The sequence below is a fragment of the Rhinatrema bivittatum genome, chromosome 10 (genome assembly GCF_901001135.1).
Source record: "Rhinatrema bivittatum chromosome 10, aRhiBiv1.1, whole genome shotgun sequence".
NCBI classification, from domain to species: Eukaryota; Metazoa; Chordata; class Amphibia; order Gymnophiona; family Rhinatrematidae; genus Rhinatrema; species Rhinatrema bivittatum.
This window is the reverse complement of record NC_042624.1, coordinates 71,487,317-71,511,781: the sequence shown is the minus strand read 5'-3', so window position 1 is coordinate 71,511,781 and position 24,465 is coordinate 71,487,317. Positions and strand designations below refer to the sequence as shown.

Genomic DNA, 24,465 nt, shown 5'->3' with positions numbered 1-24,465 from the left:
CTGCAGAAAAAATAAAGACAAGAAACTAAAACTGCTATAAATCTAGAAAGAAAACAAGAGTACTGCAGCCATGGCACAAATGTGCTCACACTCAGTGGTATTCAAGTAAATCTAACCTTAGATGAGACTCTTCTCCCTATGCATTCTAGGATCTATTTGGAAGCTCTACAGCATCTGGTCATACAGCAAGAACACATCAGTCTCTTAAGAATTAAGTTGTAAATATGACCACGTGGCCACTTTTCCAATGTTTTAATATAAAGATGCTGCTTTTCTACCGTGGTTCTGTAGGACAAAATACAAATGCTCAAAATGTGAAAAAGAGATGAACTTGATACTGAAAAAGGTGCAAGTATTATTTTTCTGTGGCACAAAGGTAATATCTACTTTTTTTTTTTAAATATATACTTTGGTGGCACTGCTGCTTTAAGCTCTATAAACAGAACTAAAATAAGCCCACAATGATATGATGTCACAAAGCTAATTAGCTTGTTTAGATCTGACTTTCTCTGTTTGACATCAAGTTTGTATCATTAGTTATTATGTAGACACAACATAATGCAAAGAACAAATAAAAAAAAAGGAAAGGAAAATCCGATTTTGTCTTTATGGTTTTTGAATCAGGTGAGATGATTAAGAACATGATTTCTGCAGTTGTCACAGTGGTCCTACTACTTGATTTTTAAAAGTCATTAATGATCCTGTGAAAATGCATACATTTAAAAAAAAAAAAAAAAAGACATAGAGAAGTCATAGAAGGAATCTTGGTCACCATTAAAAATCATATTACATGACACAGTATGTAGGTTGTCAGCTCAGCTGAAGATAGAATGTCACTTGCTCATAAAAAGATGCAGTGTTACATCATAGTTAATAATTGTCGCCCTCAAAAAAAGGGCAACTAATGAACTAGCTGTGACTTTTATACTTTTACAAATGAATTATCAGCAAATTTCAATGCAAATTCTTAGTGATGATGTCCTCAATTTGCTAGCTCATGTATGAGAAAAATTAAGATACAATAAATAATTTTTGTTTTTAATTGTATTTTTGGTCTGGCAGATTCCTCCATCAGGATTTTAGTCAGTTGGGACCCAACCTCTACTGGGCTACAAGGCCATGAGCCTTCATTCACAACTACCTGAGATTTTTTTCCCCTATTTTTATAACCTCCACCTAACCCAGACATTGCAGCCTGGTGTTTTACCAGGAGCCATGGACCACAGCTCTTTCCAGAGCTCGGTTCTGCAGCATCCCCAACTCTGGCCATCCCAAGGAATGAAAGAGCTAACCTGGGAATCAAACCCTGGTCCTCTGCATGTCAGCATGCGGCACTGCCTCTGAACTAACAAGCTGGCCCAAATAAACAATCTGATTGTTTTTCATGCACATGCTTAGGAAATCACAAAGAGCATGTCAATGGCACTATGCTTACACTGAATGGAAAATCATTTCATCAAGCATAATTTTAAATAGGTTATGACCTTAGGCAAATTGAAATGTTGCATTTTGGAAAGTCACCTCTCCAAAAGATCTCTTTGCTTAGGGCCAGATTTTTAAATCTACGCCCGATTTTATAACATGCGCGTGCAGCCACGCGCATGTTGGGGCAGATCTTAAAACCTGCGTGTGGGCGTAGATTTGTTCGTGCAACCCGGTGCAAACAAATCTACGCCCGATTTTATAACATGCGTGCGCATGTTATAAAATCCAGGGTTGGCGCGCGCAAGGGGGTGCACAATTATGCAACTTGCGCGCATCAAGCGGCGCAACCTTCCTCCGTTCCCTCCGAGGCCACTCCGAAATCAGAGCGGCCTCAGAGGGAACGTTCCTTCTGCCCCCCTCACCTTCCCCTCCCTTCCCCCCCACCGTCCCCTCCCTAACCCGCCCCCCAGCCCTTCCTAACCCCCCCTTATCTTTAATTTTTAAGTTGCGCCTGCCTCCGGGGAGGAGTAGGTTGTGCGCGCCGGCGACGGCCAGCATGCGATCCCGGGCACAGTGGCAAATGGCCGCTGTGCATAGAGGCTCTGGCTCCGGCCCCGCCCCGCCCACTCCCCGCCCATTTCTTCAAGCTCCGGGACCTGCGCGCGTTGCCGAACCTATGCAAAATAGGCTCGGCGTGCGCAAGAGGCTTTTAAAAGGGTTACACGCATATATTACGTGCGTAACCCTTTTAAAATCCGCCCCTTATTGTTTGGAAGGGATTAGGTCTGCTTGGCTAAAGGTTGGAAGAGATGGGGACTTATTGACAAGACTAAAAGAGACTAGGAGGTCAGTTTTAAAAGGGTTTACTTGCGTAACTCTGGGGGTTAGACCTCTAAATTGGCCCTTTTGAACATATACTAAGGCCGAGTACCTAAATTTAGGGTTCTAATTTTATTAGTCTCCTAAATTTAAGATTCTAAAAAGTGGGTGGCTTCAGAGGTGAAGTTAGGGCAGAGAAAAAGAGTTAGATGCTTAGCACTAATTTTCAGCACTAGGCACCTAATTTATGAGTCTAAATCTAGGCAAATGAATTGCAATCTTAAATTTAAGGTACTAAATTTTAGACTCCTAAATTTAGGTGAATTTTCAACTGAAAAATTAGATCCCTAAATTTAGTTGTAAATTGACATCTAAATTATAAACCTAATTAAGGATCCTAAATTTAGGAGCTGAACTATTTTAGGTACAAGGACTTTTTGATTACTTGTTGGAATGAATGGGGTCTTGGATAGTGATTGAAAATAATTGTTTTTGGTTAACTTTGAAAGAAACGGTTAGAAGAGCTGTTAAGACTCAAATACTGGACTTTCCTAAATCTCACAGCCAGTTGGATTTTCAGGATCTGCAAAGAATGAATATGCATAAAATTAATTTGCATACATGGAAATACAGTATATGCAAACATATCTCATGCATATTCATTTTTAATTTATTTTTATTTATAAGTCACATTCATAAATACAAAATCTAGTCAAAGTAACAAAGCACAATAACATAAAGAATGTGTCAACATAAAAATTTAAAACAAAGTACAGAGCCTATTATTTCAATACTAGGACTGTGTCCTACCCTAAAAAATCCTTCCACTATCTTCAATGAATCAAATCCATCCTCCAGATCATATAATGGTAAATATCCTGAAAATCTGAATGAATGTAGGATCACCAGATTTGGGAAGCCCTACCTTAATGAAAAATAACAAAGGAAAATATATACATGACAAAAAGGAATTCTAATCTTATTGGTACCTTTTATAGTATAAGAATGGAAGATGAATCTCCTTAGTCAGTGATCAGAAGGGAGGTCTTGGTCAAGGGCAAAAAGGGAATGCAAATTTTAATTGGCGAAGGAAAGCAATTATGCTTTTTCTCTCTAAGATTAATTATGTGACATAATTTAAGAATATAAATAATAAAACTGCACCATGAAATTTCAGTTTTTACAAGTGAAACAAAACTGTCGAATAGCTGATGATATCATTGTTTATTTAAATATTTGAAACAATGCCAAAAGACACCAAAATATGATGTCAGCTATGCAATAGTTCTCGCCATTATGATTGCACATGGCTTCAATAGTTAGTTACTTAGATGATAGAAGACGGGGTCATCTGATACTATGAGCACTTGGGGATGAAGGGCTTTTTGAACAAGAAAAGAAAGGAATTAAAGGATAGCGGGAAGGTAGTCTTATCTGACAAAATCAGTATAAATAGATTTTTAAGATCTTTGGCAGATGGAGAGAAAAAATATCTTCTTGCCACTGGATTACTGGGAAACTGAGATGCTGATTCAATTAAATGAAAATACTACTTTGAATAATCCTATTCTATTAAACATGGCTGACTCAACAATTGAAAACTAATAACTGACTTCAGGAGAGATCACTCTTATTAGCACCTGCTTCTCTCATCAAGACTGAAGGCTTATAATATGAGAACAGCTTAATATGGTAATTAGAAAGGAAATTCAATTTCTATTTTACTAGTTGCACCCTGGGACGGTTTGCCAGGAAAGTCAACATAAAAAATGTTTTTTGTTTTTTTTTTGTTATGTCTTTTAGGGGTCAGAAAATTGATTTTTGAACAGTTAAAGATAGAAGGTTGATGCATTTCCCTCTTCAAGAGGAATCAGTCTTGTAATTAAACAGCCTTCTTCAATTTGCTGGTAGCACATTGCTCGAGCATATTCTTACAAAATACAAATAAATCATGAAAAAAGTTGACTGTTTTCAGGTTGATTTCTGTCTCAGTGTTGTAGAGAGCTCCGTTTCTTCCCAGCAATGTTATGGTGGGTAAAGGGTCTCATCTTCATTTCTACGAATGGAATGGAGAATTCATGGCCTTTCCAGTGATACCAATTAATGCCCTAAGTGAAATGCAGAGCAAGAGAGAGAGGAAAGGAAAGTGAGATAAAAAGTGGTAGGCATGCAGTTACAAGAAAATGTATCAACAGGTGTGTCAAACTTTCAGCCAAAGCACAGAGAAAATGGAGACTTTTTCACTGGAGATATATTTAACAATATGTCATGCAACACTTATTTACACCAGACTTCACACAACAGTTTTGCATATAATACAGTCTTGTGTACACTGAGAATAACATGTCCTTTCTTTCATGTACAGATTACATCGCCAGTTCCTATTCCCAGTTCCAGGGACCCAGGACATCTGTTATGTGAACTTCATGTATAGTTCCACAAATACATGTCTAACTTTCTTGGACAAATTCTGAATGAGCTTACAGCTGCTCACTTAGATTTCTAGCTATTATTTAGGGCTCCAGGCTCTTCAGTTTCTTGTGTTCAGACCTTCACTGTCTGCCAGTTTGTCCAAAAAGGTCTCACCCTGGCTTGCTAATCTGCAGTCTCATTTTTAAACTTGTTGGTTGGCCATTCCTTTTATCTAGGTGAGTCCAGAAGGGACTCTGACCCCTCTTTTCCAAAGCCTACCCACAAGGACCCCATACCTCAGAAGTTGACTTCTACAAATACTTTTAACATATAATACTTTCCTCTGCCCTATTTTCAGTTCAGTGCTGATATGTCCTGCTAATTATCTCTCCCAGGACCATCACAGCAGAAGCCAATTCAGTCTTCTCATGAGGCAGGAAATCTATATTGATGTGTTCTTTTCCTGATCAATGTATTACCTTGAAGGAATATAGCTCTAATATTAGGTTCACATTATCATCTTTGGGTTAGAGACCTGCAGTCATTTTAGGAGTTCATGGCATGTCACCTAATAATGTACCTATCAAATTTCACCAAAGGCTTTCCTCTGGCCATTTAGCTGTCAAGCATTGTTTTTCTGTAACTAAATAATTTTTTTCTTAGATGTTGGTTCATGCTCAAATATAGGATGGTATGTTCTTTCTCTTCTACCTTCTGTGCCAGGACTGCTCCTAATTCTATCCTACCTCTGAAATATTTATATATAGTATAAACCCTTTTATAAAGTTGGGCTTACAAAGGAATGGGCTTTTATACTGTATCTTTCTAAGTGTCTTAAAGGCCTGTTCACAGAGTTTGAACCACTTCACTTACAAAGGTACCATTTTGATTATTTCCATTAGTGGGCTGGCTTCTTTGGAAAAGTCTGGTTTAGATATTATGTATTATCTAAGTATACAAAGAAAAACCCCTCACTTGTTTTTTAGATGACGGGATTTAATAATTTTGTATGGCCTGCATTTTACTAAGTAATTATTTTACTTTACCATTTCCCAATGAATACCCTAATTATTTAGGCTCAGATTTCCCTAGTGTACATTTTGTCAGGATGGCCATTAAACCTGCTTGTCTGAGGGATGGCAGGATTTACTTTACCTTCTATATATGAGACTCCCTGTCTATATTATGGATGATTATGTCATCTAAGTATGTGGGTGTGTATTTGGAGTGTGCCTGTAATATCTTATCCATCAGCTGTTGAAAGATTGCTGAAGTCCCAGAAAGACACAGGGTAAAGTGAGAACATGGTATAATCTGGAGTAAGGGAAATGCTGTCTTTCCTTTTGATTCCTTTGTCAATAGGATCTGACAGTATTGTTGCAGAAGATTTAATGTACATATGTACATAAATAAATCCATTTATATAATTGATTTATTTTTATATGCATCTATATCTATCTATCTATCTATCTATCTGTACACACATACATATAGACATTTGATATTCCACTTTTTATGAAGAATGGACTCCAGGTGGATTACAACAAATTAAAAAACAGACAATACCATTTGAATTACTATATAGTTAATATGAAATTTACAGTTGGCTTCTTCACAGTTGGCTTAGGAGTAAAAGTTCAATGGTGTATTACTTATGACCTTCAAGACAGGTAATTAGGTGGTTAGGTCATTGGACTGGCAGTTTCTGCCAGGAAGGTCTGGGTGAAGAGCCACGCTTTAGTTTTCTTCTGAAAGTGAGATAGTAGGGCTCAAGAGTAAAGTTAGTCGATATCTTGTTCCAAATAATTGGTGTGTAGCAGCTGAAGGCTTATCTACCCATGATATCAGGTAGACATTAAGGGCTGGATTTTAAAAGGGTTATGCGCATAAGGTACACGCGTGACCCTTCTAAAACGGCCCTGCGCGCACCGAGCCTATATTGCATAGGCTTCCAGCGCGTACAAAGCCCCGGGTCGCGAGTAAGTCCCGGGGCTTTCTTGGGGTGGGCGTGTCGGGGGCGTGACGTGGTCGGCGCGTCATCCGGGGGCATGTCGGGGGGGGGGGGGGCATGATGCGGTTGGCGCGTCATCCGGGGGTGGTGCTGCGGGCGTGGTTTTGGCCTGGGGGCGTTCCGGGGGCATTGCCGCGGCCTCCAGACCAGCCCCCGGACCGGAACATGGCGCATAGCAGCCGGCCCGGCAGGCGTAACTTGTGCGACAGAGGTAGGGGGGGTTTAGATAGGGCCGGGGGGGGGGTGGGTTAGGTAGGGGAAGGGAGGGGAAGGTGGGGGGAGGCGGAGGGAATGGGCAGCGCGCGCAGGGCTTGGTGCGCGCAAGTTGCACAAATGTGCACCCCGTTGCGCGCGCCAACCCCTGATTTTATAAGATACGCGTGGCTACGTGCGTATCTTATAAAATCCGGTGTACGTCTGTTCGCGCCTGGTGAGCGAACAAAAGTACGCACACGTGCTGTGTTTTAAAATGTACCCCTTAGGGTCCAATATTCAAAATTAAATGTTTATTTATGTTAACCAGATAAGACTTATTTAGTTAAATTAAATGGGATATTCGGCACTTATCCGATTAAGGGCCTGATTCACTAAGCATTTTTCCCATAGAGACGGAATGGGAGAAAAGCCTTAGTGAATCAGGCCCTAGGTTAACTGGATAACTAGCGCTGCCCCCAATCCACCCTTTTCATGCTCATTGACTATCTGGCTATCTACTTAGTCAGATAAGTGACTTATTTGGCTAAGTGGTGGCCGTTGAATGTAGTCAGATATTCAGCAGCCACCAGTTATCCGGCTAAGTAGCATTTCAATATTGGCCTCCAAACTTTGAAATAACATTGACCTTGTGAAAATCAATACAGAATATAATGGAATCCTCTTTCTTTGGCACTAGTACTATTGGGCTACAAATCCCACTGTGAATCTTCAATTATTCCCAAAGTTAACATTTCTTAAAGTTCCTTCCTCACTGTATTCCTCAACTTCTCAAGTATCTGGTACAACTTTTGCCTCATTTTTACTCCCTGTGTGGGAAAATGAAATCAGTTTTCGCCAGATGCTCTGAAAACACATTGGGAAGTTGTACAGATGATATATTTTCCCCAACACTAGGTTTCCTTTTTATTAGTCTTTTATCTAAGTCCCAGAGCTAGCATTGTTTCCTTCTGGGATGATTAACAAAGAATGTTACTCTTTCTAGGACTTTATCAGATTCGGATAGTATATCTGATGTTTCTTTTGCTTGGCTGTAGTATATTTCATAATTAGCAGGCCCAACGTTTCTGGTTACCTCATATGGCTATTGATACTTTTCTAAATGTTTGCTCTTTGTACTTGGAAAAAGGAGCAATACTCTCTCCTGGCTTATGCTCTTGTTTTCTGGCCTGTTTGTAGTGATATTGGAAGATGATGATGAACAGGAGGACTGCTACTTTTCTTTTACTTTACCTGGCTATGCCTGGATTCTCCGTACTTCCCATTGAGGTTGGTCCGGTGGCAGTTCTTAAACCACCAGGCACCTTGGTAGGATGAGGCGCAGTTGGTAACAGCAACATCATTATCTCTATCCTTAGTAGAGAAAGGACGACCCTGGTGATAGGAGAGGGAATCCCCTGCGGGAAAAGAAAGATCATTACAAAATACAGTGATTAGGAGATGTACTTTGTTGCCATTAGAATTAAAAAAAAACTATTTACTCCTACACCATTTATTCTAAGATATTCTTTAAACATATCCAAGTTGTAATCAGTTGCTGATTATTCTGTGGTCTACTGTATATAAAGTAAATTAATGATCCAGGTTCAGTTCCCAGAGGGCAGGCAGTCACATCCAACACTATTATTTATACAGTTTCAACAGAGTGAAAAAAGCCTATATAGGCTTTTTGAATGAAACTTCCCTTGACCCTATGGATAGTCCCTATAGAGGAGGGTTGTGGTATTTTATATGGTGAGATGGGAATGGCAATGGGAAGACAAAGCTTACATTACTTCTCTCTGTTCTACATGTTATATGAATAATGGAGGATTCCAGTGCTATTAATTAGGAAGCTTTTAGAATAAATACATTTACTTGAAAAAGAAAACCTTTGCATCATGTTCAGCTTTTCTATTACTCAAATATGCATCTGTTTTAATCTGGAGGAAAAGACTGGGGTTTCATCTTCTTCGGGTTCTCACTTGGGCCAATACAGTAGAGTGCGCTCCGATGGAGCGCATTGTTAACCTGCCATTGGATGCGCGTTTTCCGCAAATGCATGTTGAGGGCCCTATTAGGTATTCCCACGCGATTCAGTAAGTAAAATATGCAGCCAAGCAGCACATTTTACTTTAAGAAATTAGCGCCTACCCAAAGGTAGGCGCTAATTTCTGCCGGCACCGGGAAAGTGCACAGAAAAGCAGTAAAAACTGCTTTTCTGTGCACCCTCCGACTTAATATCATGGCGATATTAAGTTGGAGGTCCCTAAGGGTAAAAAAAGTAAAAGTAAAATAAAAATAAATTTTTTAAGTGGGCTGGCGGCTGTCGGGTCGATAACCGGACACTCAATTTTGCAGGCATCCAGTTTCCGAGCCTGCGGCTGACAGCCGCCGCTCCGAGCCAAAAGGAGGCGCTAGGGACGGGCTAGTGTCCCTAGCGCCTCTTTTTGCCCGTTTCTACCGCCGGGCCTCATTTAAATACTGAATCGCACGCACAGGCAAGTGGCCTGTGTGCGCGCCGGGAGAGCGGGCGTTCGCCTGCTCTCCCGCTGACTTTACTGAATCGGCCCGTTAGTTTGCTTAATTGCTAAGAAGCTCCCTTGTATGGCTATCATAGGATTATATGAGAAAATATCTCTAAGCCAGTACTAGAATACACTACCGCCTGGCTACAAAAGCAGTACGAACTGAAAAAATTATAGGGATGGTAAATTTCAAACGGACGTGCAGGTGCAAATAAACATGTGTGCTTCGGCATGTACCCAGAGAGGTGGTCATTTTATAACATGCATGCACATACGTGCACATGTTATAAAATAGCCCAGATGCGCATATGTGTGTGTGCCTGATCTTGAGCTTTGCGTGCTCAGCAGCGTAAGTTGACTTACAGACGTGCAGCTGCAAGTATTTTAAAACAGATGCGCATCCAGCCAAGGACTGGTTTCATCATTTCATCCACCAGTTCACCTGGTGTTCTCCTAGGTCCTCCCAAGCCCCCCTGATTATACAACCTGCACTTCCCCTTGTTATCTCAGATCCCTCAAACCCTTCACAGATGTCTGTATTTTTTTTTTAAACTTCCAGTTCCTCCATAGCAGAAGTAAAGTTACGTGGCATTGGACCTAGGCGCGCGCCCAGGTGCGTAGATACTTGCGTGCAAATCTCTTAGCCCCACCCTGGAATGCCCATGCCCCAATCACACCGTGCCCCTTTTCTTCCAATGGCAGATGTGCATGCATCGCTACTTGTGCATGCATCTGCCTGCTTTATAAAATAGGGTGGACATGCACTAGTTCTAGATGTGCACCCAGCTCCTGATTTCGGCATGTTAAGCTTTTAAAATTCACCTCAAAGCGCACAAAACCCCACACTGTTAAATTAAAAAAAATAATGGTTCTGTGACAATGGGCCTCATTTTCTAAAGTATCGCAGGCCTGCGATACTTTAGGGAATGAGGGGGCGGGGGGCCGAAATGGTGGGCGGGCCTGCGCTAGCCGGCAGCGATTGCACAGTCGCGGTGCGATCGCTGCCGGTTTCGCACCCAATAGCACCACCATAGGAGGTGCAGCTATTGGGCGCGAACTCGGACGCGAAAAGGGCCTTACCTTTTCGACGTCTGCGGCGTCTTCGCGGAGTCGGCCCTGGTGACGCCCCGACTCCTCCTCTTGCGGGGCCGACTCCGTCCCCATTTTGGTATCGCACGCGATAAGAGACATTTTACGTGCGAAACATCCCTTATTGCGTGTGATCCGGGTGGGAAATGAGGCCCAGTGTCACAATATTGTATCTAAATGAGATGATATATAAATATGCAAAGACTTGCTCTAATGAATGCAAAACAGCCCTAAATGCTATCATTCACCAAAAAAGTCAATTTTTAATCAAAGTCCATTTTTATTTCAGGAAAATTCTTTTTATGTTTTCATCAGAAAATATGTAAAAAAAAAATTCTAAAATTTAAATAGTTTTAAGACACACTCCAAAAAACAAAAATTGACTTAACTTAAATAATGATCTCTGCTGGCGGTGAAGATATAGTGTGCTATGGTATAAAAAAACAATCTCACTGTAATGCAGCAGATGACAATAGGGATGAGCATTTGTTTTTACATGCAATGAATAAGAGCATTTTTGATTCAATCCAAATGTAACAAACTGAAAAAAGCCTCTTATGAAATACAATATAGTGAAAATTTATGTATTTTCATATTCATTGTATTATAAAAAATAAAAAAAGGGTCTCTGGCAAGACCAGATCTCTGTCCCAAGCTCCTGCATTGAGGCTAAGGTCAAGGCCCGGTGCTGAAGTCTAGACTCAGACAGAGACTGATATGGGGGTCTAGTCCTGGACCGAGCCTGGTGCCAAGGGCTGGTCCCGGTGTTGAGACCTAGGCTCAGTCCAGGTTTAGTGCCTAGGCTCAGTGCCAGTGCTCGCATCTGAGGCCTGGTTTTTGAGTTGAGGCCTAGGTTGGTCCTGGGTACAGCGCATAGGCCTGGAACCAGGGCCCTGCCGTGATTCCCAGGCCTGCTTCTACGGCCTGACCCTGAGGCTTTATCATGGTGCTAAAGCCTAGGTCTGGTCCTAGCCTACCACTGAAGCCAGACCCTGAGGCCTAACCCAGTGACAAGACCTAGGCCTGGCACTTTGCCCTGGCACTGGCCTTGCCATGACAATGAGGCTGAGGCCTGGATGGGCCCAAGCTTAGGATGGCATAGGACCAGGCCAGGAGCAGGCTTAGACATTGGCACCAGGACCAGGGCTCTGGTTCCAGAGCCTAGGCCTTATCACAGGGGCATAATCTTGATGCCTGGATCCAGTGCTGAGGCTTAGGCCTGGTGCTGGAGCCCAGTGCTGAGGCCTAGTCAAGCAACAAGGTCTAGGCTCAGTCTTGGCCTGACCCTGAGTTGTAGTCCCAGCAGGAAGACCTAGACCTGTTTCTGGCCTGGCCCTGAACCCTAGTCCACTAAGGACTAGGCTTGGGCCCGATGCCGGAGTTGGCCCTAAAGGCTTAGACCTAGTGCCAAGGTCTAAGGCCCAGTCCTGACTCAGTGCCTAGGTTTGATGTTAGGGCTTGGCCCTGGTACTGAGGCCTAGGCCTGGTGCTGGGGCTGGGTGATGAGGCCTAGGTCTGTGCAATGGCCTGTTCCCAGTTCTGAGGTCTAAAACTTACACTGTACCCTGGTTCTGAGGCCTGACCCTGGCACTGCGGCCCGGCCATGAGGCCTGGTGCCAAGATCTAAGTCTGGTCCTAGTACTAAGATCTGGTGCCAGCAGACACTTATGTCAGTGCCAGGGTCTGGCTTTGAGATGTGCTCCTGCTGCCAAGGAGGTGGTTGTCATGTCTTATAGCTTGAAAAAATGATGCCATCTGCCTGAAGGATGATACCAGAATGACATCACTGCAGCATCTGCCTCTGGAGCCAATAGCACTATTTTGATGTATGGCCATAGAAATATACATCAAAATGGCACTGGCTGCATTGGTGGAAGGTGCTGAAACTCACTTGGCACCATTCTCCAAGCAGTGTCATTTTTCAAGCACCAGGACAAAAAAAAGGTGCCTGGAGGACCAGGCCTGTTGTGGGGGGTGGACTCTTGGACTGAGACAAGGTTGATGCCACCTGCAGAAGGAGGTCCCCTGCAGGTCCTCGTCATCAGCAGACAACACGGTGATGCGGAGACCCAACAGGACCTTCACCAATACCAGCCCTCGTACCCCGCAGGTTGAGCCCTTGGGTACCGGGGCCGGCTGGACTTCGGCAGATCTCCGGGCAATGAATCCAAAGATGATGGCAGACAATCAGAATCCAGAAGACGGGCTGAAGATTGCGGCAGGCAGCAAACAGACAAGTCCAGGTGGAGGCCAAAGGTCAGGGCGGGCGGCGAAGAGAGCAGAGTCCAGGAAACAGGCAGAAGGTCAGGGCAGGCAGCAGACAAACCGAAGTCAGAGGAATGTACCAAGTTCAAGCCAGAGAATCAGTCCAAGGAACGGGAGCACAGTGTCAGGAACAGGAACACGGAGCTGGATCAGGAACATGGAGCAACTCTCTACTCAAGGAGTTCAACCAGTTGCTGAGGCAAGGGTTTGGTAGCAAGGGTTGCCCTTATATAGTCCTCAGGGCAGATGTCATCATCCAGGGCCGCGGGATGTTTTCCCGCTGCGGCCCCCTTAATTCTGGAGAAAGCCGCATGTGCGCGCCTAGAGGTGGCAGTGGCAAGCTGCGTGTCGGCTCCCCACCTCGCTGGGAGGAAGCGGCGGTGACTCTGCGATGCCATGAGGAGACCGGGACAGGCCTGGCAGGAGGCGAGTGAGGCTGGCCATTTGCCTCCGTGGCCAGTCATCACAACAAGGCTTAGGCTTCAGAGACAGGACCAGGCCTCAGCGCGGGTTTGGCTTGGAACTAAGCGTTGCTGCCATGCCTCTCAGGGTGGGGCCTAGGTTTCGGCATTGGGTCCGACCCAGGCCTAGGCCTTGATTACAAGTCTGGGCCTAGGCCTCAGCACCAAGACCAGGTCTCAGGGCCAGTCCCCAGTGCCAGATCTAATTTTTGAAACTGGCCCCATACCAGACCTATGCCTCAGCATTGGGACCAGGCCCTGGTGCCAGTCGAGGCCTTGGCATTGGAATCAGGTCCTAGAACAGGGCCTAAGCACCAGGATCATGTCTTGTGCCAGGCCCAGCCTGGATCTAGGTCTTGTAACCAGGTCCAGGCCAGCCACTAGAGGCCTGATTTTTTTTTTTTTTTGATGATTTATGTTTCAGGGATTTTTTTTATAGTTTAATGTTTTTTTCTTTTTTGGTTTGGCAAATGAACTGAACCGAAAAAAAAAAACATTAAACGAACCAAAACCAAATGAAACCCCACCCACCCTGAAATGACAAATCAATCCAAAATTAAAATTTTGGGGCTGCACATCTTTAGATGACAACTCTGCAATGAAAATACTATCCTGACCCTGGTGTTTCGGTAACACAGTTGCCTGCCTTGGGGTAAACACCCTGCCCAGTTATGTTGAAAATTGCAAACCTACGAACTTTCCAAAGAGGCTGCAACTGCCTCTAAAAATGCGCTTGGTCTGGGAGCTAGTATTGGTGTATTTTAAAAATGCCTATTTATATATTTTCTGATAAAAATATTAAGACTTTTCTTCATAAAAAATGAGTTAAAAGTGAACTTTGATTATAAATGGACTTCTTTGGTGAATGGTTATAATTTTGTGCCATAGTGCTGTTTTGAGTTTGGTACTGGAAATCTTTGCACATTTATATGACACCTCATTTAATTAGAATATTGTAACATGGTCCCACTATTTTCTGGCTATAAAAGCATGCAGCTCTATTGCTTGAGTCAAGGAGAATCTCTATTAGTCATAACAATAGAAGTAATAATTGCTTTTCAGATCCAAATCACTAGGGGGCTCATTTGAGCTCATAAATATCCAATTACAAATGCTGCTACGTTATCAAAAATGATGGTGTAGATTCTGATATTCACTTCCAGTCCTCAAGGGCTGCAAAACAGTCTAGTATACAGAATACCCATAAAGAATATTCATGAGATATTTGTCTATATTTGGTTTGAGAATCAGGTTATTTTGTATTTTGGTTACCTGGAAAACTAGATCTATTTGCAGCCCTTGAAGGACCATACTGAATATTAATTTAAATTGTGTAGAATAATGGGACTGGTAGCAATAACTATTTTCATTCTGTTAAGAGTACACAGGAGAGAGAACATTAATAGTATTTGCTGTTGGGTTTTGGTTAGTTCATATTTGTACCAGAGGTGCCATTGAAGTTTCCGATCCGCAGTTTGTATAAACTTCTGGCGTCTCCAATAAAGAATTTGTCATAGTAGGCATAAACTGCGTCTGATCCATCCTTCATATCTATGCGCAGTTCATAGTGACCTTGTGATGTGATCTTGTGTATATTTTCCAACCCTGGGTGCAGAACAAGGAAGAACCAGATTGAATTAAGAATACAGTTTAATAACAGTGGCCAAGAAGGAGATATAGACTATCTGAATTGTATTAGGAAAGGTAAGAAACTCAGCTCATTGTCTTTTTGTTCATTGAACATTACAACATTCTATGCATACCAATGCTTTATATGTAAATAAAATGGTTAGAAACATGATGTTACCATCATTCATGTACCAATACAATGGGAATTAATAATCTATAGCTAATAAGGATGTGCAATCGTTTTTCCAGAATTAGGCAATGTCAATGAAATTGCCTAATTCGGAATGGTTCCGAAATTAACTCCTGATAGCGCGCACTAACTCCTGATAGTGTGCACTAACCCGAAAATCAAGGCCCCCGAAAAAAAAAACCCTGAACCATGGGAAAAATGAAATTCCCGCGGGGGGTCCCCCAAAATGAAATTTTTACCCGAAGCACATCTCTAATAGCTAATCACATTGCTCCATTTATGTTTCAATAGTCATAAGAACGTAAGATGTGCCATGCTGCGTTGGACCAAAGATCCATTGTGCCCAGCATCCTGTCTCCAATAGTGGCCAATCTGGGTTGCTAGGAATTACCCGGCAGATTCCAAATCGTGGTCTGCTTGAGAGAAGATGAGTGACAGAGGAAGCTTGCCAATATCTTGGAAAGCAAATATGAAGTGGGCCTTACCAAGCCAAAATTCATCTTCAAGGCTGCCAAAACCAATACTGTAAACTTCCCATTTCTGAAAGAAATCGGTCAGACCATTCTGCCGTCTCTGGAAAACCTGCAAGAAGAGGAAGTGAAGAGAAATTCACTGAAAAGAAAAGAAAAAACAACCAATTATCTAGTTCCACTGCTTTTCTCTATATTTTAATATATGCACACTGTGAGCAAAACCTTCTCTCAAGTACTTTATAGACTATTAAACCGGTCCTATGGGTCTGGAAGTGGTGCTGTGCCATAGCGCAGGAGACCTGAGTTCCTAGCTTCTGTCTGGTAGTATGTGGGTATACTGTAGAGGTGATGTCTTTAGAGTCCTGGTAAGAGAAAGCATAGCTTTACCATTACAGGGGTGATCTTTAAGGGGAAAATGAACGACACTGGGAGGCACAGCTACAGAGGTGGCTTTCCCTCCATCACTTGTCCAGCAAGACAAGCTTAATTATTTGAGCAATCTTTCTGGAAAAGTGGAGAGAAAATAATAAAAGATTAATATAATTCTAAGGATCTTCAGTGCCTAAGTCATAACTGAGTATTGCAATAGTGACTTTCATAACCCAAGATTTAGATTTCTTTATTTATAAAATGTATACCTCCCTATCAATGTTCCTTGGCTAGGTACCATTCCACCTACATATAAAATAAACATAACAAAACTACAACCTAACAGTGACGAAACAAACTAATAAATTAAAACTGGATAGCCATAAAATATCCCTAAAATCAGCTAATACTGATCTTCTTTCATACACTAATAATCGACCCACCGAAGGCCTGTTGGAATAAAAAGCCTTGGTGAAATAATGTTTTTAGCTCCAGCTAGAATTAGGGGATTTTTTTTTACTGATTCCATTCTGCAGCTAACATGATGGTGATAATTAAAGCAGTATAGATATATAACGTGAAGACAGACTGTGAATGAAAAGTGAAGGGAAGGTGCTCATATGGTGTTTTTCTGATGCTCCTGTTACTGCTATTGACACAGTTTTTCTCCATTTTCTACTGGATAGGTATAACACTAGCGTTGTGAACACTAACTGTGCTACTCTAATTATCCTTTGTATTATGACTGCTTTCATCCTATCACTTACAATCCATCCGCCCCCATCCGTTGTCATGTCACAGTACACTTGCATCTTCTGGCTGATATCCCCATTAATATAGATGGCATACACTCCGCTGAGGGTGTCTCCATTCAGTAGATGCTGGACACAGTCTTGAGGGTGCGTGAAAACTCGTTCTCCTGCATGATAAGACAGACAAACATTCAAAACATAACCCTCTTTCCAAGCTCCCAAAGTCATAATGTTAGGCCATATATATTGCTAGGTACTTAAAAGATTCTGGGGCCCAGGAGTCTCAGGAGTGTAGATTCCCCCCACTCCTTTTGATAATTAAACTCAACAACCATTATCACCCTCAACAACCATTATCACCCTCACCCCAGAGAATGAGAATAAGTGTAATTGAGAGCCTGCAGGCCATAGGAGGGATAATTATATAACAGTCTACATAGTGGACTGTGAGGGAGACAGTTGGACCGTTAGATGATCGAGGGGTTAAAGGGGCACTTAGAGAAGATAAGGCCATCGCAGAAAGATTAAATGATTTCTTTGCTTCGGTGTTTACTGAAGAGGATGTTGGGGAGGTACCCGTAATGGAGAAGGTTTTCATGGGTAATGATTCAGATGGACTGAATCAAATCACGGTGAACCTAGAAGATGTGGTAGACCTGATTGACAAACTGAAGAGTAGTAAATCACCTGTACCGGATGGTATACACCCCAGAGTTCTGAAGGAACTAAAAAATGAAATTTCAGACCTATTAGTAAAAATTTGTAACCTATCATTAAAATCATCCATTGTACCTGAAGACTGGAGGATAGCAAATGTAACCTCAATATTTAAAAAGGGCTCCAGGGGTGATCCGGGAAACTACAGACCGGTTAGCCTGACTTCAGTGCCAGGAAAAATAGTGGAAAGTGTTCTAAACATCAAAATCACAGAACATATAGAAAGACATGGTTTAATGGAACAAAGTCAGCATGGCTTTACCCAAGGCAAGTCTTGCCTCACAAATCTGCTTCACTTTTTTGAAGGAGTTAATAAACATGTGGATAAAGGTGAACCGGTAGATGTAGTATACTTGGATTTTCAGAAGGCATTTGACAAAGTTCCTCATGAGAGGCTTCTAGGAAAAGTAAAAAGTCATGGGATAGGTGGCGATCTCCTTTCGTGGATTGCAAACTGGCTAAAAGACAGGAAACAGAGAGTAGGATTAAATGGACAATTTTCTCAGTGGAAGGGAGTAGACAGTGGAGTGCCTCAGGGATCTGTATTGGGACCCTTACTTTTCAATATATTTATAAATGATCTGGAAAGAAATACGAGTGAGATAATGAAATTTGCAGATGACACAAAATTGTTCAGAGTAGTTAAATCACAAGCAGATTGTGATAAATTGCAGGAAAACCTTGTGAGACTGGAAAATTGGGCATCCAAATGGCAGAAGAAATTTAATGTGGATAAGTGCAAGGTGATGCATATAGGGAAAAATAACCCATGCTATAATCACACAATGTTGGGTTCCATATTAGGTGCTACAACCCAAGAAAGAGATCTAGGCGTCATAGTGGATAACACATTGAAATCGTTGGTTCAGTGCTGCGGCAGTCAAAAAAGCAAACAGAATGTTGGGAATTATTAGAAAGGGAATGGTGAATAAAACGGAAAATGTCATAATGCCTCTGTATCGCTCCATGGTGAGACCGCACCTTGAATACTGTGTACAATTCTGGTCGCCGCATCTCAAAAAAGATATAATTGCGATGGAGAAGGGCTACCAAAATGATAAGGGGAATGGAACAGCTCCCCTATGAGGAAAGACTAAAGAGGTTAGGACTTTTCAGCTTGGAGAAGAGACGGCTGAGGGGGGGATATGATAGAGATGTTTAAAATCATGAGAGGTCTAGAACAGGTAGATGTGAATCGGTTATTTACTCTTTCGGATAGTAGAAAGACTAGGGGGCACTCCATGAAGTTAGCATGGGGCACATTTAAAAAAGTTCTTTTTTACTCAACGCACAATTAAACTCTGGAATTTGTTGCCAGAGGATGTGGTTAGTGCAGTTAGTATAGCTGTGTTTAAAAAAGGATTGGATAAGTTCTTGGAGGAGAAGTCCATTATCTGCTATTAAGTTCACTTAGAGAATAGCCACTGCCATTAGCAATGGTAACATGGAACAGACTTAGTTTTTGGGTACTTGCCAGGTTCTTATGGCCTGGATTGGCCACTGTTGGAAACAGGATGCTGGGCTTGATGGACCCTTGATCTGACCCAGTATGGCATTTTCTTATGTTCTTATATTCTTATGGCATTGTTCTCGCACACTTTAATAAGTGTATTCAAAGCAAATTTACTTGCACAAGTTCTCTTTTAAAATTCCATGGGTACAGAGAGTTACACTTACTCCAGGCAGGGTGTAACATGCATAGGGTAACTTATGTGCACACTTTTTAAAATAAAAAATGTGCACGTAAGTCACAACTCTGCCCCTTAGAATGCTTCTCCTCAGTGTGCGAAAAAGCATGCGTGAAATGTTATGAGTATACTTTTATGTGCCCTGGTCTCTGATTGACTTTCAAAATGCCACTTACATGCATAAAACAGGGTTTTATATCATAAGTCATTTTGGAAATCAAGCCCATAATGTACACCAACCACACTGTCAACACAGTGGAAGAGCCAAGGTCATATGATGTGCTGATTGATTCACCAACAGTGACATTCTGGCAATTTCTCATCAAGAGGTTCTCACCATCTCTGTTCCACTCCATGAACCAGTCCTTATTTTCACAAAATTATTTTACCCTCTACTACCACTGACCGCTCTATCCCTCAAAACCCTCTGGTTGAAAAAAAAAAAAACCAAGGTCTAAATCCCTTAGAGGTGTGGCACCAGATCTGTGGAACGCTCTTCCTCTTTATCTGCAAGATAATGATTACTTGAACTTTTGACACCAACCAAAAACATGGCTTTTCAGCCAACAGATCTGCAGCAGCTGAAAACATTCTATAATATGTGATCCTGTACTTAGAGTAGGGGTAGCCAACCATTCACATACCAAAAGCCAAGAAATCAGAATGCACAGTACCAAAGAGCCTCATGTTTTCAAGAGAAGGGAGAGAACAGATCACCTGTTGGGGACCTGCTTCTCCCTAATCCCCACCAATATCTAAGATGTGCAATGCTGGGTCTGACCAAAGTTTCTTTGAACCTAACATTCTACCTCCAACAGTGGCCAATCTGGTTGACTAGGAAGTACTAAGCAAGGGTAGATCCACCCTTTTACCACTAGTCTCTTTCAATCCTTTCACCCTTTCAGGTACCTCGGGCACTCTGTGTTTTGTCCCAATCTTATTCTTGTTTTAATAAAGGCATCCCCGCAACTAAGGTGACTGGTCTACGTTTTGTTACATCCGTTCTCTCTCAATACCTCCATCTTTTCCTCACAAGATTCTTTCAGTTCTTCAGCCCTGTTCCCACCAGTCTCTTCCTAGCCCTCCATCCCGTCCCTATTCTTCTCTCAGTTTCCCCACTCTGTTCCCAGTCTTTCTCTCTCAATATCTCCCCATCAATCTTTCCCTCTCAATTCCCCTACTCTGTCCTCATCAGTCTCTCTCTTGGCAGCCCAAGCATATCATCTCCCATCCCCCACAAAAACAATGGTAGGGGTTGGGCAACTACATAACACCTCCCTTGTGCTAATTTTTCCCCTTCTCCTCACCCTTTGCCCAACACAGTATCTCCCAAACTTCCTCATTTTCTCCCTGCCTCTCCTCCCTCCTCCCACCCTTTCTGTCTTCCTCTACTCTATGCCCAGCACATGTATCCAGCTGCCCCAACACCCCTCTCTTTCTCTTACCTCCATCCTCACATCTTTTTTCACGCTTCATCTGCTCCTATACCCTCCCTCTTTATTTTCTCTCTTTTCCCAACACCTGCCCTCATTCCTCACTCCCCTTGTCCTACCCCCTCCAGTACCCTCTCTGCCTCTATCTCGTAACTTTCTGCCATCACCTTGGTATGTATGCAGCAGGGGGCGTTCAGGTTCTGTGCTAGATACCCTTTTGCTTTGGTTCCTGTCTTTAACCTTTGCTGGTTGTGCAGCTCTTCAGCAAACTGGATGCTGGTGTAAATAATAAGTTAATTTATATCTGCTGGCATCACCTAGTAGTCTACAACCAATTTCTGGTGAAGAGGATGGGATTTTGTGGCTATTGATGTGCAAGAGCAGAAGTGTTCAGTTCTTGATGGGTGAGTTCAGCATGATCAGCCAGCACACAGAGGGCAGGGCTGTGTGTAGAAATCAAAACAACAAATTCATCTGCATCTCTGTCCCCTGTTGGTCACATTCAGGAATCTGATATGGGACTGCCCAATGCCTGGGGCTGTTACGCAGAAAGAATGACTTTCTTTTTGGAAGCAATTAAGATTGAAATTGCTGAACACAAATGGGCTGTTCTCTGTGTGCTGGAGAAAACACACACACACTATCATACTTTTGCTGGTCTCACCAGCCTTGACAAACACTAAGATGTATGAGGAGATCATAGCATTGCTAAAGGCTCATTTCTCACCTACCTTGTCCATCAATCAAAGTTGTAATGAGAGCATTCCCACTTATAACAGTAGCTCAGCTGCGCAGAATTGCAGAGGACTGCAATTTCTTAAATGACAGACTTCATAACTGTCTAGTCTACACGGTCCAGAGTGAAGCACTTCAGTGCCTTCTCCTTGTTGAGCCAAATCTGACCCTTGCAATAACACAAGGAAAGGCACTGGCAGTTGAAATGTTGCTGCAGTACACAAAAGAAATCCAGATCAGCCACAATAAGAAAGTCATTCAGCAATCAACCCTAGGGGCTGTGCCTCCTAACTCGTGTTTTTAGCTGCAGAGGACAGCATTGACTTTCTGTATGAAGATTTAAAGGGGCAGAAAGTTGTTTTTGTTAAAAAAGGCCACATTGAAAGTTTGTAGATCAAAACTCAGTGATAAGATTGGGAACGTTTATCACATTTAGATTGTACCAAACATGGGTCACATTTATTTCTTTATTTATAAAAATGTAATTTTTTACTCAACCACCTATGCACCTTGGCAAGGTACAATAAAATAATATAGTGTGTAAGCTCTGTTGCCTTAGGCGTCTTTCAATAGATCATAGGAACATTGGGGCCTCTTTACTAAAGATCTACTCCCATTTTGTGTCTATGGGAAAAATTCTTAGTAAACAGGTCCCATTGTTGGCTGCAATTCCTTATTTTGATGATATCTTGGTCATGGGAGCATCAGAAGATGTACTCTCTGTGTGTCATAGGAAGATACTAGACTGATTTGAGAATTCAGGCATTCAAATGAAGAAAGATAAATGTAAAATGAAGACTACCAGTATCACATATTTTGTGCAATCACATTGATGCTTCAGGTATCCATCCTGTGGAAGACAAAGTAAGGGCAATCCATGATGCTCCTGAACTGACTTTTAAAGATTAGCTTAATTCATATTTGGGAATGCTCAACTTCTATCGAATGTTTCTTCCATACAAGGCAATACTCACTGAAGCACTACACAGCCTTCTTCATAAAGAGATAACACTGAAGTGGACCCACCAATGTGCTGACACTTTTCAGATCATTAAACAAATCCTGATATGGGACTCTGTGCTCATTCACTATCGTGAGCAGAGGTCTCTTTAAGATCAGCAATAATGCCAGCATTTCATGTTGGAGCTGGTTTGAACCATGCTTTATCAGATAGTACAGAAGCACCAATTGTCTACTATTCTCGAACCTGAACAGAATTAGGCTCAGACTGCTTTGGAAGCTGGGGTCAAAAAGTTCCACTTGTGTATGGCTGGGCTTCTGAAATCTGTACTGACCACAAGCTTCAGTTGAGAATATTCTCTAAAGGCAAGCCTATATCCCTGGTCTTGTTGCCATGGATGCAGTGTTGGAATGTCATGCAAACCTGGCATAGCAATTGCCAGTACTGACACCTTGAGCTACCAACCACTGCAGGTACCAGATTTTGTTATGTCTCTGGCTTTTTGATTCTTCCTGATGCCTTCCTCCAGGCTGAATAGATAGCTAGGGTGACTGCAAAGGACACTGTCCTGGATCATGTCTTGAACAGAATGTGGAGGGGATGGTCAAATGGTAAACTGCTTGAGTTTCAGACCGTTTTCTAACAGGTAGTATGAACTATCAGTCAATAAGGGTTTCCCTGTGGGGAATCTGTGTTTTTCCAAGGAGAAGTTATCAGATCATATTAGCCATGTAAATTAGCCAATATCATAACACTTTGGAAAAAGAAGATGAAACTTCAGTAGCAGAAACTCATCATAGCACTATGTTTCGAATTACTGTGTGTCAGGGGCTTGAATTACACACATTTCCTTTAGCATCATTAACTGAAAAATTCAAAAAGAATAAACACGCATGGTAAAAAGTATAACATTTCAGCAAAACATGCACCATATCTCAATGTACATTTCAACATGATATACATTATGAACTTAGAAAATTGGATGCCAAAAAGCTGCCATCATCCTTCAACATTGTTAGCATCATTAAGAATGGCTGTTTTAGTTTCAGTCTGAGTTTAACAAAAAAGGCAACACAATGTACAGACTGCCTACTGAAAATAAGTATGCAATGTATTCCAAATGCAGAAAGTCAAAAACACGCACTCTACTCCATTTCAGTATTTAATCCAGATACTAATCACTGACTGTGAACAGTAAATCCACAGTTGTTCACGTTGATGTGACCCGACTAAAATCTTGCATCAATGTGAACAGCCATTTCTGTTAAACTTAAACTGAAGCTAAACACAGCTGACTATCAGAAGAACTATTTCAGCTGATTGCCATTTTGTAGATGCTAGCATAGTCTGATGTCATACATGCAGATCTCCTTTTAAAGATGGACTCCACAGCTTTGCTAATGCTGTTGAAGTGTGATGGTGTCTTTTTGGTATCCAATTTTCTATATTTGCAATGCATATTCATGTTGAAATTTGCATTGATATATGTCTGTTTCACTGAAATGTTATATTTTTTACTTAAAAAAAAAAAAATCAACAATCAATCAATCATGTGATCCCCAATAACGGAACTTTAGCGCTATGGCAAATTCAAATGTAACAACCAGAATGCCAAGGAGTGCACACGATATAAATAAGATGCTCACGTTTAGAGTTGACCAGTCATAATAGGCTTCATCATGGGAGCAAGAGTGCTATATAACAGGAAAGAGAATGGGGAAACGCCATGTTTTGGGATTTAAGATTCAAAAGACTACAATTACAATGCAGATATTAAGCTCTTGATAAAGAACGGCATTGTTTGAAACATGGACCCATGTCGGGCGTGTTAAGAATTCAAGGCTTCAGAGCTAAGTAAATCAGCTGTGATTCTTAAGATAAGTCACATTTACCAAGCAAATTTGAAAAAATTCTAAAAAAATATATATTGTCACGGGATAGGTGGCGATGTCCTTTCGTGGATTTCAAACTGGCTAAAAGCCAGGAAACAGAGAGTAGGATTAAATGGTCAATTTTCTCAGTGGAAAAGGGTAAACAGTGGAGTGCCTCAGGGATCTGTACTTGGACCGGTGCTTTTCAATATATTTATAAATGATCTGGAAAGAAATATGACAAGTGAGATAATCAAATTTGCAGATGATACAAAATTGTTCAGAGTAGTTAAATCACAAGCAGATTGTGATAAATTGCAGGAAGACCTTGTGAGACTGGAAAATTGGGCATCAAAATGGCATATGTGGATAAGTGCAAGGTGATGCATACAGGAAAAATAACCCATGCTATAGTTACACAATGTTAAGTTCCATATTAGGTGCT

The 24,465-nt window shown here is 41.8% G+C and overlaps 1 protein-coding gene across 1 annotated transcript in view; it reads right to left on the bottom strand.

Annotated features, from left to right (window-relative positions):
* Positions 1–2,681: 2,681 nt before the first annotated feature.
* Positions 2,682–24,465, bottom strand: part of TNR (tenascin R) — a 132,594-nt gene continuing 110,810 nt past the window's right edge. The window contains exons 17-21 of the mRNA XM_029618838.1: positions 16,631–16,782; positions 15,507–15,603; positions 14,646–14,807; positions 8,114–8,277; positions 2,682–4,352 (exon numbers count right to left, since the gene is read on the bottom strand). Of these exons, the coding sequence (XP_029474698.1) occupies positions 4,233–4,352; positions 8,114–8,277; positions 14,646–14,807; positions 15,507–15,603; positions 16,631–16,782 (695 nt within the window). The 3' untranslated portion in view covers positions 2,682–4,232. The remainder of the gene's footprint in view (positions 4,353–8,113; positions 8,278–14,645; positions 14,808–15,506; positions 15,604–16,630; positions 16,783–24,465) is intronic.